General features: G+C 38.8%; 1 protein-coding gene across 1 annotated transcript; it reads right to left on the bottom strand.

The window, feature by feature from the left end:
* Positions 1 to 140: 140 nt before the first annotated feature.
* Positions 141 to 15,436, bottom strand: LOC109037526 (luciferin sulfotransferase). Its single transcript, XM_019052247.2, has 7 exons — positions 15,132 to 15,436; positions 12,211 to 12,428; positions 10,905 to 11,004; positions 9,531 to 9,853; positions 4,686 to 4,780; positions 3,014 to 3,194; positions 141 to 969 (listed from the first exon to the last, which is right to left on the bottom strand). The coding sequence occupies exons 2-7, from the start codon at positions 12,410 to 12,412 to the stop codon at positions 857 to 859; spliced, it is 1,014 nt and encodes a 337-aa protein (XP_018907792.2). The 5' UTR covers positions 12,413 to 12,428; positions 15,132 to 15,436; the 3' UTR covers positions 141 to 856.
* Positions 15,437 to 18,364: the final 2,928 nt, after the last annotated feature.

Consider the following 18,364-nt stretch of genomic DNA (forward strand, 5'->3'; position numbering starts at 1 on the left):
ACTCCCAAACTTTAAAAAAGAAAAAAAAGAAAGAAAAAATTAAAATCGAGGCAGTAATGAAGGGGTCATATAAAAAATTATTAAGAATTTCAGAGGTTAACACCTACGTAAGTTCTGAAAAATAATATTCATCAATAAGCTTTAAAACTGAACAAAATCAAAAGTATTTTATTTAAAAGAGTATAGAAAGTTAAAAACAATATGAAAACTTAACTTATTGATTACCAAACTAATTAATTAAAGATGTAATAAAGATCTATGAGAATCTAGGTATCTCCACGCACACAAAAGGAACTTTTTTGGCAGCACCCACAATCCAGAAAGCTTGACAGATATGGGCTAATTATTGAAATTGACATGGATTTAGCAATAAATAAAATGAAGTGATCCTATTGGTGGAAGCCGGTAGTTGCAATAGATATAGGAGGAGAATGATGATGGATTAACCGAAGGATCTCTCGTTGCTTGCCGTTAGTTTTGAGCCTGTGTTACATGAGAAGAGCACATACGTTGTTTCTAAAATGGGCCTAAAATATTAGTTCCTAATTGCAAAATGTAGTCTATTTTGCCCACCGGCCAACTCAAATGACAACCCCGCTGATGTATTCAACATCATCTATTCCATAATGTCCTTTTCGAAGTTTTGCAAGGATTGGATTCCCGAACAGAAAATGTACAAAAAATGTATTTTGCGACAAAAACTGCAACGCTGGCTGACGCTCTAAGTTAATACTTATTTCACTTTGCCATCAGTCAATTTTTCCAAGTTATGGGCCCGTCCTCTAAGCATAAAACAGATACATATAAAATCAATTGCTTTCCAGCTTCGCAATAGTGAGGATCAAAGATTCAAGGGTCATTTTTTATCCGGAAAACGTAGATCAGTGTTCTGAAGCTGCATTTCTATCCACTCGTCAATTTCCCGGCTCAGTTCTGCGGTTAGTTCTGGGTCGCCTCCGCCGACTTTGCCTGGAACCAAAAGCAATTCATATTTAATGCTAGCGTTATGCGAAACGACCTGCATATAACCTCGAGCTCTGTCTCATTAAATACTTAATAAATAGGGAGGAAATGTACGTATCAATTAGAACTCTGAAGTATTCAGTTCGGTTCCTGCTCTGAAATCTGACACGTTCGGAGATATAAAAAGAAACATCCTGGTGAAAATAAAAGGTTTAGGTACGTTTTGTCCTTCCAAGAGATCTTTCACCGTTGTCAGTACCAAATAACAATCGTGTTGGTATCATACAGAGCTGAGGTCGGTGCAAATGACGTCAGGTCTTAATGGCTAGTCAGATTAATGGCTAAGTGCCGGTTATTGCTTGCTCTGATATTAGTCTCAATGAGCTGACACTTACAATGATTGGCATCAGCGAAAGTTGCGTTGACCTCATACCTACTCGATACAAACTTTGACATCGTGCGCTTTGTTTTGTTTTTTGGTTCTTGTTTTTTGTTTTTTTTGTTTTTGTTTTTTTTTGTGAAGGTGAGGATATGTATGTCGCACTAGGTGGTTTTAAAATTTCTAAGGAAACACACTTTGTTTTTGATGAGACACTAAAATGATTTCCCGACCTTGTAAGTGTCTCAGAACGTCTCAAATAACGTGATAGGAGAAGTAAATCGTGAATTAGGCACTTTTTCGGGAAATTCAAATTTAATAGCTAAGCGAGGAATTTATCCCAAGCGCGCGCGGGGGGGGGGGGGGGAGGGGTTACGACCGAAAATTTCTCATGATGGACCCAATAGTATAAAAAATAAAAAAATCTACATAATTGCTGAAAATAATTTTCGATTGGAAAAATCGGGTCCATTGCGTATAAGGGGGGAGGCTTTCGATTCTGTGAAGATATTTTTGAACGGTTACGAACCGTTAATAACGAACGGTTACGATTTAACACTCATCGAATTTTAGCTATAGGTTGAATCCGTAACGAAAGGCGATAGAACCGGGTCTAAGAACACCTCCGCGTCTCCCACCCTATATGAAGAGCTCTATTTGGTGCATTGTAAAGCAAAACGATCTGGCTATTACATAAATGATCTGATAGAATTACCTTTCTCCTTCTGCAGCGTTATGCAATTTACATCGGAGCTCACGAGAATGCTCTTGCGGTGGCTTTGCTGAAGTTCAGGCGGGCTGATGAATAATTAATCGAATCCTGAATTATGCACGTGGATAGAGTTTAAAATACTGCGATAGGTTATGATTATCAATTGATTTAGTGGTTCAAACCGCTGAGATGCACAAGTATTCCTCTCGAGCCTATTGGGTCCCCTGATACTTGGTCAACTGAAAAGTCCCGAAGCTCCTCAAGTGTATCGAGTTATGGTTCATCGTCTGTATTTATCCTATGCGGTTTGATTATTTCGTTATGAAAAAGTTTTCTAATTTCACGATAGAGCAAAAACTCATAATCCATTGGCGTGTGGTATAAGATTAATATTTATTTTCCAACCTTCAAAATAGATGATCTGCAGTGTCTTGGCGTGCTTTGCGATTTATCGATTTATCTGTCATTTTAAATCTACGGGAAAGAATCGATAAACAAGATGTTCGCAACGAACACCTTGATATTCGGTTCTTTGCCATAGTTTCAAATTGAGAAATGTCGATAATAGATCATTAACGCCTCGCCACTTTTTTGATCTGCCACTGACAAATAGTTGTTGACGGAATCAGTGGTCCGAGGGTCTCTCGTCAAACATTTTCTCAGCATTTTTAGGAGCCTCATAGTCCTCTCAGTAGCTGCCGTGATAAAAGAGATTCACGGAATCTTCCACTCAAATTCGATTACATCATTCCTCTATTTCTTTTTTCCCCATAATTTATGATGAGCATATTCTGCTCGTAAAAATTCAGTACAAAAATTTTCCTTCTCTATTTTAACTCCAAATCTGACATGCTTGTTCTTTATTTAAAACCTCGTTCATAGTTGCGTGGCAGAATAACCAAATAGAAAAAATGTATAAAAAGGTAGAAAATGAAGCTAAATCAAGATAAGTATCTCACCCTTCCGTACAAAACCCTCCTCAGTATCGCCAAAAATTCCTTTGATCTCGACATCAACGTAAAGAGGAACTCGGCGCCTAAAATTATCGATCTGCAAATGTTCGACTAGTTGCCGAAATTGTTCATCAGAATACTGCATATTCAAGAACTGAGCTATCTCTCTCACGCCTGAAGGAAGATCCTGAAATGAAAAATATAGGTTTAGATTATAACTGGCTCTAGTGGATAAACCAGTAAGCAGGTTCAAATTTTATTGGAAAAAAAGCTTCAGCTTTTTTTTTCTGCTGGTTTAATGGCTTCGTGTCTAGCACCTTCAGCCAACTTTAGACAATGTTTAGTGTCCGTAGACATCGTGGGATCTCCATGCTCCAGGCTTTTCCAATTTTCAGGGACTAGGGCCGAGGAGAATCTGTTTCAGCAGATCTTCTCGTCAATTCCGGGAAAATTAAACGTCACCACCTGGATTCGAACCCGGGACCTATTGACCTAGAGTCAGATGCGCTGACCACTATGCCAACCTGGCCGGCAAGCTTCAGCTTCAGCAGCCAAAAATACACGGGACGTTAGCGGCACGTGAAACCTTTAGGTCAATCAGACCTGATCCCGAACCAGATTGAACAGATTCTGGGATTGACGATTAATTTTCCCCTCATTTTAGATGGCATATCCCTAATAGCTAAAAATGAAACATTAGTGGACCCAGCCACCTACATTGAAAGTGGCGAATCCTCTCTTTTCCGTCCAGAAAATGACCTCTTGCAGTTTTCCCTATTTTCCTTTTTTACGGTAGAAACAAAAAAATCACCCCTCCTTCACTCCTATATTCACTATTGATGAATCCTAAAATGACAAGAAAAATACAATTTTATGACAGGAACCCGAGGCATTTTAATTTTATCATTAAAATGATAGGAGCTTAATTCCCTCCCCCTCCTTCTGTTTGGAGGAAAGATAGATTCAACAAATTAATCACATGAAAGGTGCGTGGCATCGAATAGACGATTACTGGTCTCTCGATCTGAAGCTGTTTATCGTCATTATAGCAAAGCTCATACCACAACATGGAGACTGAATATTTGCTCCTCAAGAGGAAATTAATCTCCGACATTTCTCAATACTCCAAAAATTCGAGGTCCCATACCTAAGCGTAAAACCGGTCCGAAAGAGACAGCTTTCTGTGCGTAGAGTTAAAACGTTGAAACGGATATCTCTCACGATGATGAGAGTTTTTCCAAAGGGTCGCAGACGAAGCCTGAAGATGACTTAAGGCCAGCTTGTTTCGCCTACTAGAGCTTCCATAAGACTTGTTAGCGTCTCCACTCATCTCTTTTGATACCTTACTTGTAGGGTAAAGGATACGAGTACATTTGATCTCTTCTTTGGAATTCTAACCCTGCGACAGTTTCGCATTATAATCAATTTTCCATAAAGTCGACGCATCAATGGTAAAATTTGGAAATCATGTTGTTGCTGTCAATTATATTGCAAAAAAGCCAAAAAAACACAATTGCTTGAAATTGTGAAAACTCCCTGCGGAGGATAGCTAGTAAGTAATCGAGGAGACATACTGCCAGAGGCGGATCCAGCAGTTTGGCAACACCGAATTTCCTCCATTTAAACTTATGCTAAATGATCGATTATTGTCGGAACATTTAATGAAATGAAAATTTACCTTAACCAGGTTTTCGTAGAAGAGAAACAGCATGTTTGGGTGGTTGCGATGTTCCCAGGCTTGATTCAAATGCTCCCAGTATGGACTGAAACAAACTAAAAATTTGAACAGCTATCATCAATTATGCAACAAAAAACAGAGGCGAAATGGCCCAATAAATAATGTATGACGACCTCGAGTAATACTCGTCAGTCTCTTTTATTGACTAATTACTTTTCTCTAAAATCGCAATAAATATAATCAAACACTGGAACAATTTGCTTTTCATCATCTGAACAGAATCTGCAGCCCGAACTCCTTAATGCTACGAAACATATTATTTTTTAGTAATACCATGGCTATCGTGGCCACCTGGACTGGGGACGCGGGGGGAACGTAGTCACGTCATAAAATTGTTAACTTTTCTACGTAGCGTTTAAGTCTCCAGCCTCTCTGTATGTTTCCTGACTCATCGAATGTGTTGGATAAAAAAAGATTTGCACCATGCCTATCACGATCAACACTGCCTTGCTAAGGAAGAACGCTGTATGAACCTTCAAGCGTTGCCAAATTTCGTTTGATAAAACACAAATTTTCTAGTAAACTTATAAATATTTTCCTTCTAATTTTTCTGATAATTTTGTTCGCAATTTCACCTGAAGCTCATGACAATTTCAAGGGAAAATATTCATAACTTTCCTCATAAATAGACAGTTTATCGAATGAAATTTGGCAACTCTCGAATGTTCATACGGCGTTCTTCCTTCACGGTAGAACAGGACTGGACGAATGGGAAGTTGTCTGATCATGAAATAGTTTCCTTTTCTACGCTGCGTTTAAGTCACCAAGTTTTTCTGTGCGTTTCCCTACTCATCAAATTCGCAGGGCATGAAAATGTCTCATCATAGCTATCATAGCCTACTGGGATCTGGACTGGACGGGATATGGAGTTGTCATGTTATGGCATGGTTTTCTTTTCTACCTTGCGTTTCAGTGTCCAAAAATGCCAGTGTGCTTCCCAACTCATTAAGGTGTTACAAAAGAAAGTCTTTATGTTCTATCTTTAAATATTTGAATTATGCACGTTAAATATCTTATAGTTTTCAGCTGCAATATTCTAAACGGTTCAGATACAGACAACCCCCTCGCCCTTCCCCCGCCTACTCCTGCTAAGGCATTACTTCTTTTAAATATTACAAAATTTATTTCAATAAAACTACTCACGAAAATTACCCGTTGGCCCACATACAAATACAGGTGATGTCCCTTAATACCCGTGAAGATCTAATAAAAAATACCCCACAACTTCAAGGGATGATGTTGATTTTTTTCCTTTACAAAAATTAAAGAGGAAGGGAGATCTTAAAAGACCATCAAAGTGATACTTGGGAGTTGCACCGTCCATTCATCGATCAAATTATTATACTTTTAATGGTAATCCGGATCATCAAATTTTATGCCAGTTGAAAATTCCATTGGAGGTTACAAATTAAGATCATAAACAACAACAACTCTGTTAAAGGTATTTTAACAATTTCACCAGGATTTACCACAACGTTGCCAAAATTCTCCACTTCCTTGCCGTCCTAGCTCTGTGATATTCCATACCTCCTAAGAAAGAAACTCTTTATGGTACAAAGATTAATGGACTTGAGATATGTCGTTCCAAAAGTTCTTCCTATATAGAAGTGGGAATACAGACACGGCTTTAAGTCTTTGAGCGCCAGTTAGAGACGCAATCCTAGTCGCTCGCGCATGGTGCGCCACGCGCCACGCGTTCGTACTTCTTTCATAATTAGAGTGACAAGCTCACTATAGGCACAATAGATGACGGATGGGTAGCGATACCAATAACAAAAGAGCCTCTTTTAGCTGCGCAGATGAGCAATTATTCATCGTCTCCAGTTGAATATTCTCTGTCAAGGTAAGCGCAAATAAATTAGTAGGATACCTACATTTCTCGGAGTCTAATAATGTAATCGATCTTAAAGATCATCCCCGCAGTATAATTGAATCAACATTTTTAGCTCTAATCACAGGTCCATCTAGTAAATTGTTCGTCTGTATTGCAATTTTTTTTATTTCGTTTCTATCCATGTTTTTAAAACTTTATATAAGGACCACCATGACTCACACGTGAGAAACCATTCGTAGAATTCATCGACCATCGTACAGTTGTGAATAATGACATTATACGCAGCTCACACTCGGAAATTTTGAGTTTCAGTTCTCTATTAGAAATAATTTTTTGGATGAAAATTCCAAGTGTGTGAGTGCCAACATGTTACTAATTCTCTCATATTATAATGTATTTTGAAGTACAGGTGTAAAGCGTCAATATGTTGCCCCCTCCCCTCTCCTCATCATTTTCTTTTAATACCCTTTGATAAATAGACTCGAGTCTTTATTCTTTTTTTTTCATTATGTGAGACTTTACGAAGAGTTTTCCATGCAAGAGGGGCTTCGCTTAGCAAAACCATTTATATTTCTCATACGTGTGTGCATTCATTTTTTACGAAGCTTATTGCTCCACCTAAAAAAGTGGGAGGCAAAGTAAGATCACAGTTTTCTTTGCTCATATGGATCGAAAACAGACTCTTATTTTTTATACCAATAGTGCATTCAATTGAAAGATGAATGGCATGCCACGAGGAGTGGGCTTGTAATTATGTATCAAGCGTTGAGAATTGCGGAACGATTTTAATCACCCAGATATTATCTATCATGTATTCTTTGATTGGTTTGTTCAGCTCTCGTTTCAAGTACAAGTTAATCAGTTTGCTTTACAAAGTGTTCCTGCTGAAGTTCCTGAACTGTACTAATTCTGTTAGATCTGCAATGAATTCTGCGGCAAAGGTGAAAGTCAGTCACACAGAGAGTCGACTTACATGGGTAGTTGAATATTTTATGCAAAATTGAAATAAGTGTGGTTGTTCCAGGAGGAGTGGTATTAGGCCTTGTCTACACGAGCGCAGTTCGCGGAGCTTATTCGACGAACTGCTCAGTTCGTCGAATAAGTTCCGCGAACCGCGCTCGTGTGGACAAGGCCTTACTAATTGGGTACATCTATATTTTAAACAAACAATAATTTTTGAAGTATATTCATGAGCCGGGATCTAAGGGAATGACAAGATGATGATTTCTGAACAAATTTTCTGAAGAGATGGAAAATAGTCGTCTGGCAGACGTATCGTTAATCTTCTTTTGGAGATTAATTTTGAATATTCTGTACAGGCACCAGACTAAAATAAATATAAAATTATACGATAAAATTTATCCCCTTTCCCTTGCATACGTAACTTCTTGTCCTCAGAATTATCATAGCTCTTATAAATTGACCGGATTGTTCACATCCTTAATTTGACCTTTGATTTTCAAAAGTCCTTGTGTTGTCATATTTCGACTGCTCAAAATAACAACTCATAGTTGCTCCTTACGAAAAGAGGCCGTTGTCTTTAATTAATTGTAAGACCGCACCATGAGTATGGATTTTCCTCGGCCAAGAGAGATATTCTGCCGTGCTGAGGAAGAACGCCGTATGAACATTCGAGAGTTGCCAAATTTCCTTTGATGATATGTTGATTTTTGCGGAAGGTTATGAATCTTTTTCCTCGAAATTTTCAGGAACTTCAGGTAAAATTGCGAACAAAATCATCTGAAAAATTGGAGGGAAAATATTCATAAGTTTACCAGGAAATTCATGTTTTATCAAAGGAAATTTGGCAACGCCTGAAGGTTCATACGGCGTTTTTCCTTAGCACGGCAGTATTATCAACAGGTGTAATGCGTTCGGTATGCTGCGCTTTTAAGTACCGCGTAATTCAGTCTCTGTTCGCGTAAAATGACTTGATAACATAATTATTTAATGTCTGGGTATCCTTTTGTGCTGAGGTCATAATATCGTAAAATGTCGATAAGATGCTAGAAGTGAATGCCGCACATTAACCCCACTGCTTTGTGGCTTTTACTTGTGCAACTCAGTGAGCTGCTTCCGCAGTGGTATCCAGTCCGGATTTTCCATACAAGCAACCATTCACTTTTTATTTAGAGAAAGGGGTCCTTTTAAAGGGGGGGGGGGGGGTCAGACAATTTCAAGCAGTGTTTGAATTTCATCCCAAATCCCCCTTGGATATTTGGATGTTTGCCCTCTCCGTGGATTTTGTACCTAATTTCTCGCTGGACTTGTATCGCCGTAGATTTTTTCCTGATAAATGACACCCCCTCCTCCGATTTTTCCTTACATTTTGACATCCTTCGGATTTCGCCCCAGAATTTGGTAAATAAAAAAGTTAAAATTTGTTATGAATAATTTTCTTGAAGTATATTGTGCTTCCTGGTAGGTCTATGTCCTTCAATTCATTTCCCTTGCTCCTCCTCTGTAACCAATGCTTAAAATTTTCGATGGTTGGACCAGGTAAGAAAAAAAACTTTAAATCAACTTAAGCATGTGTAAGTCGCTTTTACGGCGCGCTAGGGCGCCTTGCGACGCCTACCCGCCACAGGAATTTGTCGTCATGGTAGAGATCCTCCGGAAGCTAGCATCTCTCCATCTCTTGACGAATGCCCTCTACCCACCGTTTGGTTGGACGCCCTCTCCAACACCTACCTGGAGGGACCCACTCCAACACTTTCTTTGGCAACCTGGTTTGGTTTCAGCCACCCTCTCCACGTACCCATACCATAAAAAAAACCCTAAATCAAGTTAACAGCACCAAAAAAAAAAAAAAAAAAAAAAAAAATAATTACCTACAGCCATTTCTATAACCCTACAAATGCTTATTTGTAGAGTTATAGAAATGGAGAGTAATATAGAGTTATGAAATTACGTTATGTCATAACGTAAAACGCACAGTGTAAAGCACAAACCTAGGTTATTTTTGAAGAACTTCCAATAAGTAAGCATATCACCGTGGTAGCCATGTATGGTGACAAGTTTGTTATGGTGATAGTATGAAACAAAAACATCCTTAGGATGCCTGGCAACGTAGACGATCTTGTTTGTCTCCAGAAGAGTCGGAGGAAGCAGACTGAATGGTAGATGGGTCTTAATAGTTCTCGGACTGGGCAGGTCCTTGAAAAGTTCATACCCTGGGGTCGATCTTTCTTTGAGGATTGCGACGACATCCGGACTGTTATCGTTTAAGTTTATCAAATCTTGGATATGTTTTGGGTCATGTATGATGCTGAACCTACGAAACAGAGGAAAAAGCATTCAACAGTTGATGGCAAATAAATTCAACTACATTCATCAAGCTTACTCCAAGTCTACGGTCAGCCACTTTTAAGCGTATGAAATACTGTATAGACCACCTACATTTTCATGGAATGGAGAATTTGCAGGTGTTTGAAATTTGACGAATTCCGTGTTTGAATGGACGCTAGCAGGTGAGCTGAACACAAGAATACCCATGGTTTATAAATTGAACAATTATTGGAGGAAATATGACAAAATGATCTTTGCTAAAATACATGCGTTTAAATGGGAAATGCCGCCAGATGACGTCACTAGACGGCGCATTTTCTCTTTTTTAAATCTATTTACATACTATTTCTCATGACCGAAAAAAATTATAAAAAATACTGCAAAATCAGCTCTTTAGGCATTTTCACATGAAGCAATACAAAATTTGCGTGCAAATTCTCCATTATGGTTAATAAAGAATTCAGTATTCTGTCGCGTTAAGGAAGAACGCCGTATGAGCCTTCAGCCGCTGCCATATTTCCGTCCATAAAAAGCGAATTTTTGGGGAGGATTGGGGACATTTTCCTTCAATTTTTTCAGAAAATTTTTTCCGCGATCTGATCTAAAATGTCTGGAAATGTTAAGGAAAAATATGCATAACAGCTCGCAAAAATGCATGTTCTATCCGGGAAATTTGGCACCCCTCGAATTTTTATACGGCGGTCGTCCTCAGTTCTCAGTGCGACAGTGCTAATCGGCTCGGTCATCTTAGGATTCTTTAGGAGCTTTTAGGATGTACGAAATGACGTTATACATGTAGTTGATTTGAAAGTTCAGGTTCAAGAACTGTTCTGAATTCATCCTTGTTTTCTGCTGTTCGTTTCTCTTCAAAGAAAAAAAATTAAAAGAAATATATGAAGAGATAAATGAGAGGTGGTGAAGGCTTTTCTATGAGAAAGGAGCTTTTGTGCAACGAAAGGTAAAGAAAATCTATTGCCTCTGACCAAAAATGAGAATTAAGTTAAAACTGATTGTGGCAAATTAATAATAATGCTTACTCAAGAAAAGGTGATCGTCGTTCTAAAGCCACTGCTGCTGATTTCTTGTAATCTAGATTGTTATTTAGGAGCCAAATGAGCTCTTGGCACCAAGTAGTACCTGAAACATGAATCATTAAATGTGTTTCAACCGGCTAAAATTACAAACTGCGAAAATGTATGAACCTATTGGACTTTTGGCTCTTCAGTCTTGCCGCTGACGAAATAAATCATGCACTCAAATAATTCTGTAAGTCTATCGAAATATAGTTCCAAATGTTTGCCCTTCTCCTCTTTCTCTCCTTTATGAAGCAACGTTAATTTGACGGGAGAACCTTCCCTGAAAAAATTGTCCTCCCTCAAATGACTGCGAAAGATGATTGTTCGAGAAATTTTGTATTCGCACAAGTTATCTAGTACGATACTATTTTAAATCGCATCTCAGGTATATTTATTCTTACAAAATTTCCGATGTTGTGAGTCCTGACTCAAAGCTAGTCTAGAAAAGACGAGATTCCGAGACATTTTCCAAAAGTCGACACTAGAACCCTCTATGCCAATAAGGACCTTCCTCATTCACCCAACTCACAGACCCGATGCAACTTTTAATACAACTATTCCGGGCCCGATTTTGCCTAACTCGTGAAAGGAAGGCGAAACACCCTCCTATCTACTGCTTCATTGCATATCTACGTTACTATGCCGACATCTATCGGTCCGCTTTTATGTATGGATGCCAGGACATTCCTCCAGAAAGGCGCAGAATATGGAAATCGTGGACCTGAACATTAACAGCCGCGCGATTTAAAATGGACTCTGAAAAGTTTCGCCTCGTGATAGTTACGAATTGATATGCAGTATTAGTACGTGAATATACATCAGAGAATCATTATTCAATTCTGTGAGATGGATAACTAAAAGCTAAAAATAGGACAAGAGGTACAGTAATGTGACTAAACGGGAGCAATCGAACTGATTCCAGCGCTAAATAGACCACGATAAGCAGAAGGAATCAAGCCACATCGGCTATTCCTGAATTTAATCGAGCAGTGTAATTTTTTACATTAAAACGGTTGTGCGGATTTTTTGTGTGTGCAAGTATCCGTGAATTTTTCTGCATTGTGCGAAGCAATGAATTCCTGAAAATTATCAAAAAATGTATGTACAAACGCTCTCTTATAAAAAGTTGAATTGCTCGGTTCAGTTGGGTGATAGCGGATGTGCTAAGGCGCCTTTCTACTAAACGCGGTCCAAATGTTTCAAATCTGCTCTTGTTCCTAATAATGAATCCACATTATTCAGAGAACTTTAAAATATAGTGTCTTACCGGATCTAGGAAAGGTCATTATCCAAACGTCACCCATCTTCAGAGGAAATTGATAGTAGCCGGAAGCATGTCGAGCGTATCGGGCAGGCACCAACCATTTTTCATCACCTACTTGAATGAAGCCCTCTCGCTCGCCTTTGAAGTGACTCAAAAGTTTCTCGTTGATTTGTGGCTCCACGTTTTTTACTGTATGAGGGAACATGTTTCCACAAAATTTTCTGATGGAGGAAATAAGAAAATATTAACATATCCACGATGTACAAAAGATAAAAAACAACCAAAGGCTCCGAGAATGGAGCTCTTGCATCTGTCAGGAATTGCGATTCAGATACATCATTTTTTTCGGTACCTAAGTCATTTTCTTATCTAGTTCCTTCGGGGACTCCTTTAGTTACAATTTCTCTCATGGTACTAATTGGCGTTTTATATCACGCTATCTTGAGAGCTCTCTCATATCAATTCGAACTCTCCGTCTAAGATAGGTAGCAAATACATCTACAGGGCTGCCACTTCATCTGGGGACTTCAGCACTATAAACACGGCAACCTTGCTAATCTGATTCTCCCTATCTTTGCACGGAGAGCTCCCTTTCATTACGGCCTCAACTTAGAGCTTTTTTAAAGCTTGGGAGTTTTGTCAGAAAAAACCGGTGGCATATCGTGCATGTTCCTCGCGAAATTTTACGCCAGAAAAAGTACTTAAATCGCAAATTCCTCACACATGCAAGATATCCATTCTGTTACACTTCAAAACTGAACAACAGTCGAAAAGTACTATTCCTGTCACATTACAGAAACAGCATATCGACGGTGTACGCCGGCAATCATATAACTCGGATTGCGACGCGTCGCAGATTTCCTGTCATGCTTTATTTTTTAAACGGAAAACTACTCAACGGCAATTCTTTAAAACTGCCGAGATTTTTCTTCTCTGTGCGAAGAAAATTCTGCAAAAACTTCAAGGAATGATGTCAATTTGTTCTCCTTTAAAAAAATGACGTAGAGGCGGAGATTTTTAGACACCGCAAACGAGTTATGTGATTGCCGACTTACACCGTCGATATGTGCTATCAGTTTACCAGTACCTAGAGATGCATGCTTTTGTGAGTAAAGCCAGAAACAGTGGTTCATAATTTCAAAATATGGTCCAACTATTTATTTATGACAATTTAGGGTCCACCCTTTGGACGCACAAGCTCGTTTTGATGTCCTCATCTTTCTATCATCCTCTCGTGAGCTGAAGTCAGAGTGAGCGCAAGGAACACAAACGATGAGAATAGAGTCAATAAGGAGAGTGCAATATTTGTCATGTGCTGAAACGATGATGAAAGTCGCTATACACGCGTCTCGATCGCGATGTTTCAGAATCTCTTACGCTGTTTTTTTTTCAAAGAAAATACAACAAACGCTATATCATCTGTATGAAGTTTTGACTAAATTCTCACCCTACAAAGAATGTTTTGTGAAAATTTCAAACAATAACAAATTCACTGGTTACTCTAAAAAAAAACTGAAGCGACACCCAAAATTTTGAAACTTCGGAATCGAGATACGTTTGAGTTACTTTTACCATAAATGGACGTATTTCCACCAAACGGAACTAAATGCATTAAGACATGAGCCCTGAGACCCATAAGAATATGTGCATAACAGGGCTCACGTCATAATACACATAGCTATGTTTGGCAGAAATACGTTCAAATATACTTATGAAACAAATTGAAAAGATGAAACTGCTGCAGGCAACTTTGTAAGTATACCTTTCCCGAGACGCTCACATTGCCTAGTTTAACTTTTGAAGGCGAACTGGTCGGCATTAGTTAACAATCGAAGTGATGTGGTATCAGCAGTCCAATAATGCCATGCTAAACACAAATGAACTTATAGCCATTCTGCTGCAACCAACTATTAAGTACAGCTCCCAAGTCACTCGCATTGCCTGGTCACGATATTGAAGGAAAATTGGTCAGAATGAGCGAGAGATACGAGATTCGCCCGTTGGTGATTCGTGTAAAACTAAGTAACATGATCCAACTGTTGCATCTCTTACACTACTGCGAAACTGCCCGCATCACTTCTTATCTATACGATTAGGTTTTTTTGTTAGAATTTTAATTCATTTCTTTAAAAGGGGGCTGTAGTTTTTTTAAAATTTGTTTGAACTGTTTTACCCTACACCTGCATGGACTTATGCTCCAGATCAAGTGCTATAATCGGTCTCGTCCTGCCTCAGCTTCACAGAGAATTCCTTAAAAAAATTTCGGATCCGGATCATTAAAATTGATTTCAAATAATTATTCGTTTACCACCTTGTGAATCGTTGAGCTGCGCTACAATAATTAATTGCTTCGTGACAACGATAATTTTCGTCACTCTCACAAAATGATTAGGTATACTTTCAGGGAAAATTTATATTCTCATCGTCAGCGCTGTAGCGCCGGCACAATTATTTTTTTAGGATGGCTGGAATTTTCTCGAGGGAAGAGGGAAAGAAGTAATAAAAATGCCTGGCACTCGCAAATAGTGAAAAAAATCTTCTCATGGGCGGTGAACTGCGATGGATCTAAAAGGTTTGGATCCCTTAGCTATCCCCCAGAATTTACTGTCGAAATGAGGAGCTTGGAGGACAAGGTGTAGGTAGGTATACGTGCAGTTTTTGCTATCTTAAGAAATGCGTGTTTAAAGTTTCAAAATTACGTGAAGCCTCATGGCGGGAAGGAAGTTTAAACTCACTTTTTGATGCTTAAAAATTGGATTTTAGTGTTGAATTTTTCACAGAGTACCTATACTTTAAAACTAGTTTTAGTTGAGTACATGAATATCTAAATTTTTCGAAAACTGCATTTATGCGCCTTTTCCTCCAAGCCCCTTAAACGTTCTTTTCAAAGTACGTGCATAACTAAATGTATCGGTAAGACTCACCTCCTTGTATATAAGTGCTGTAGTGAACGTTATTCTGTAAATTTTGGTTCCACAACACGTAACGTCTTGAAGAATACGCGCACAACGTCCGTTGATGTGATGTGCGCTTTACGGTCACAATACCCGAACGATATACGCTCTAACTGAGCATTAGAGAGAACAATTCATGAAGTTATCATACTAATATTAATGGTAAAAATCTGGACGGTATCCGCGTAAGAGCCGCGGCTGAAGATAAGTACTGATCAGATTGGTCATGCGGGCGACGACGTCGATGGACGACTGCATAGAGACACGCGGGTGGATGCGCCGCCAAGTCAAATGCGACGTTGGACGTCTAATTTGTTTTCCCTCCCTAGCGCCCCATCCCACCTCGCAGCATCTCTAACGCACCAATTCGAAACGAGCTGAGTTTTTATGTGTAACTTCCACTCTGTAATAATTTAGTTCCACTCGGACTTGACTCGGACACCGGGGATATATGTGACGAGCGACTATCAGTGGCGTGGCGTGCATTGCGATATATTGATGTTCCCTCCATTTGAAGCTATCACTGGAAAAAAACACATTGGATCTAGAGTCCAGACTTTTGAAAACATTGACAAGAAAAATCACTCTTGATTCGCGGATTTTTGCTTGAATCAAAACGAAATCCGCTTAAATTAAGAGGCTTGGTTCTACCGCGTCCGATACTTAGCTCAGAAACTAGTCACCGCATCAAAAAAGTCATAAGAACAAAATGTTTTTATTTTTCGAATTCACCTACTATGTCGGTGTCTCCTGGTCAGCAACAGTACTTCTGAAAGCTGAAAAAAATTGAATTCATATAAGTTGAACTTTTCCACTCTTATGAGTAGAATTTCTTCCCATACGAGTAGGATTTCTATTCATATAGGTAAGAAGGAAATTCTACTCATGTAAGTTGGCGAATTCTGAATAGCCTAGGTACTCGTCAGTTTCAGCAGATATCAAGTGAACGAGCCAGAGGAGGAGGGGTGCATAAGACGCGTTTACTCATGTTAGGCACATTTTTTTTGAAAGCCTTGTCAACATACTAGCAGAAGTTCACGGAACTTTGCGCAAAAGTTAAGTTCCGTAAAACTATCTCTGTGTGGACGAGGCCTTTCATTTTGAGAAAAGAACGAAAAAATTATGAAAGAATAAACATGAACGTGGTTTAGTGATTTTAATTTCCGCCACCGCGCTAACCGCACTGTGTCTGGCGCAATGCGTGAAGTATCCATACAGTCTTGTAGGCGCTACACGTTCCACGCCGGCCGCTGCTGTCCGCCCGGTTTTTGACGCAATGCGTGAAGTATTCATGGAGTCTTGTAGGCGCTAATATGTGTTTCCTGCTGACCGGCGCGCCGAAGGCTTCTCCTTTCCATCTCAAGTCCTCGTCATCATTGCTCTCTGCGCCGCGCCGCGCCGCTTCTGGCCAAATTGCTTGTATGGTTGTACAACATTTGCCGCCATGGGCCGCGGCCCATGTGGCCACCCCCTAAATCCGGCCCTGCCGAAGACTCGAATAAAATCTATTTTTGAAAACTTCAAATTTCAACCGCGCCGTTAGCTTTGGGATTGGATGAATAAACAATATTAAGGACCCATGTTTAGGTATGATTTTTTTATATGAAATTGAAGTTTGCCTTCAATGTTGCCACATAGGCAACAAACCTACTGAAGAACGCGAATAGTAATCTTTTCGAAGAATACACGTATCGCTATCTAGGTTTTGATCAAACCAATGAACGATGTTGAGAACCTATTAATAGGTATTGTCCGATTAAATTTTCCTGACATGCCGCAAATGCAACAAACCTATGGGAGCGCACAAATAGTTATTTGTTCGGAAAACATACACATCGATGACTTAAGTGCGAAACCTTGTACCTCCATTGCGGTGTTTCAACATCTCTCGATCCTCTTATTCTTTTCGAAGAAATACAAGTCGAGTTTGTAACTTGAAACTTCTGCGGTATATTCTGCTAGTAAAGTAGAAAAATCAAAGGACGTGTCCAAGAAATAAAGTTGACAAGTTTTCAAATGAAAAAATGAAGTACGGCAAGAAGTCTGCGACGTTGCAAACGGAGATACGTGATTTCGTGCGTTGGTCATCGATATCCTCCATAGACTTTGATAGAACCGATCACTGTGCGTGAAATCGTGAATGACCTATTGACAGATATCGTCTACTCAAGATCGCCTTCAATTTAACTGCATAGGCAACAAACATACCGGGAGCTCGCATTAGAGTATTATTCGTATTCCTCAAAGACGCTCAAAAAATTTCTCATTGAACAAGGCTGTAAAATTTTCATTAAACGAATAAAATGATTAGAAAACACAAACTTTGTTCAAATTTAGAAAGGTTAAATGCACATTTGCGTGCATGTCAAAATCCTTGAAATTGGATGCATTTTTTCCGGGGTGAATCAGTCTGATGTCCGTCCTGCACGGACGAAACGCATCCTATTTTAAAGATTTTGAAGTGCACGAAAATAATATATTAGTAATTTTTTTAAATTTTAAGCTTTTGATTCTTTTAATAACTTCTCAGGGTTCTGCGACTTCTTTAATTTTTCTGCGAGTCAGCAATAATACCTCAATACCATGAAACTACTGTTAATAAAAAATCATTCGTTTTTGAACTGCCAATTTGAGCAAATTGAATTATTTCTCGTCTGTATTCCTCCCGGCGAACTTCTAGCCTAAATCTCATGTTTAATGGCAGGCTATGTTCTCCAGCAATTATTTTTTTCAGGCTATACTTTTATTTTTGATACAATTTACACCGCGCTTCATGAGAAAATACGTATGTTAAGTAAGTGGTTGAGTTTGAATCAATAGTTTTCCGTTCGGTTTTAGTTTCTGTCTCAAAAAAGTTTAAGTTGGATGTGCTGCAGTTGCTGTTGCTTCAGGCATTGTCATAGTGTGAGGTGAAAAGAGGTACAGCACCTTGCACCAGGTCAGAACACAAAACTATTGTACCTTTTTAAAACGAAAATGAATCTATATAGATATACTTGTTGTCGAAAAATTGAGTTATTACTATTATTTAATCATTATATTTATGTAACCTGCAGTTGTGCTTTCCTTTGTCTCTCTGTCTATAGTTCGAAACTTGTATTTATTGCTTTTGATTATTTAAATCAAAAGTGTGTTAATGAGCATCCATGACTTGAAACTTCCATACTTTAAAAAGTTAATTCTAACCTCCAAAAATAAAAAAT

This window comes from Bemisia tabaci, chromosome 5, assembly GCF_918797505.1.
Source record: "Bemisia tabaci chromosome 5, PGI_BMITA_v3".
NCBI classification, from domain to species: domain Eukaryota; kingdom Metazoa; phylum Arthropoda; class Insecta; order Hemiptera; family Aleyrodidae; genus Bemisia; species Bemisia tabaci.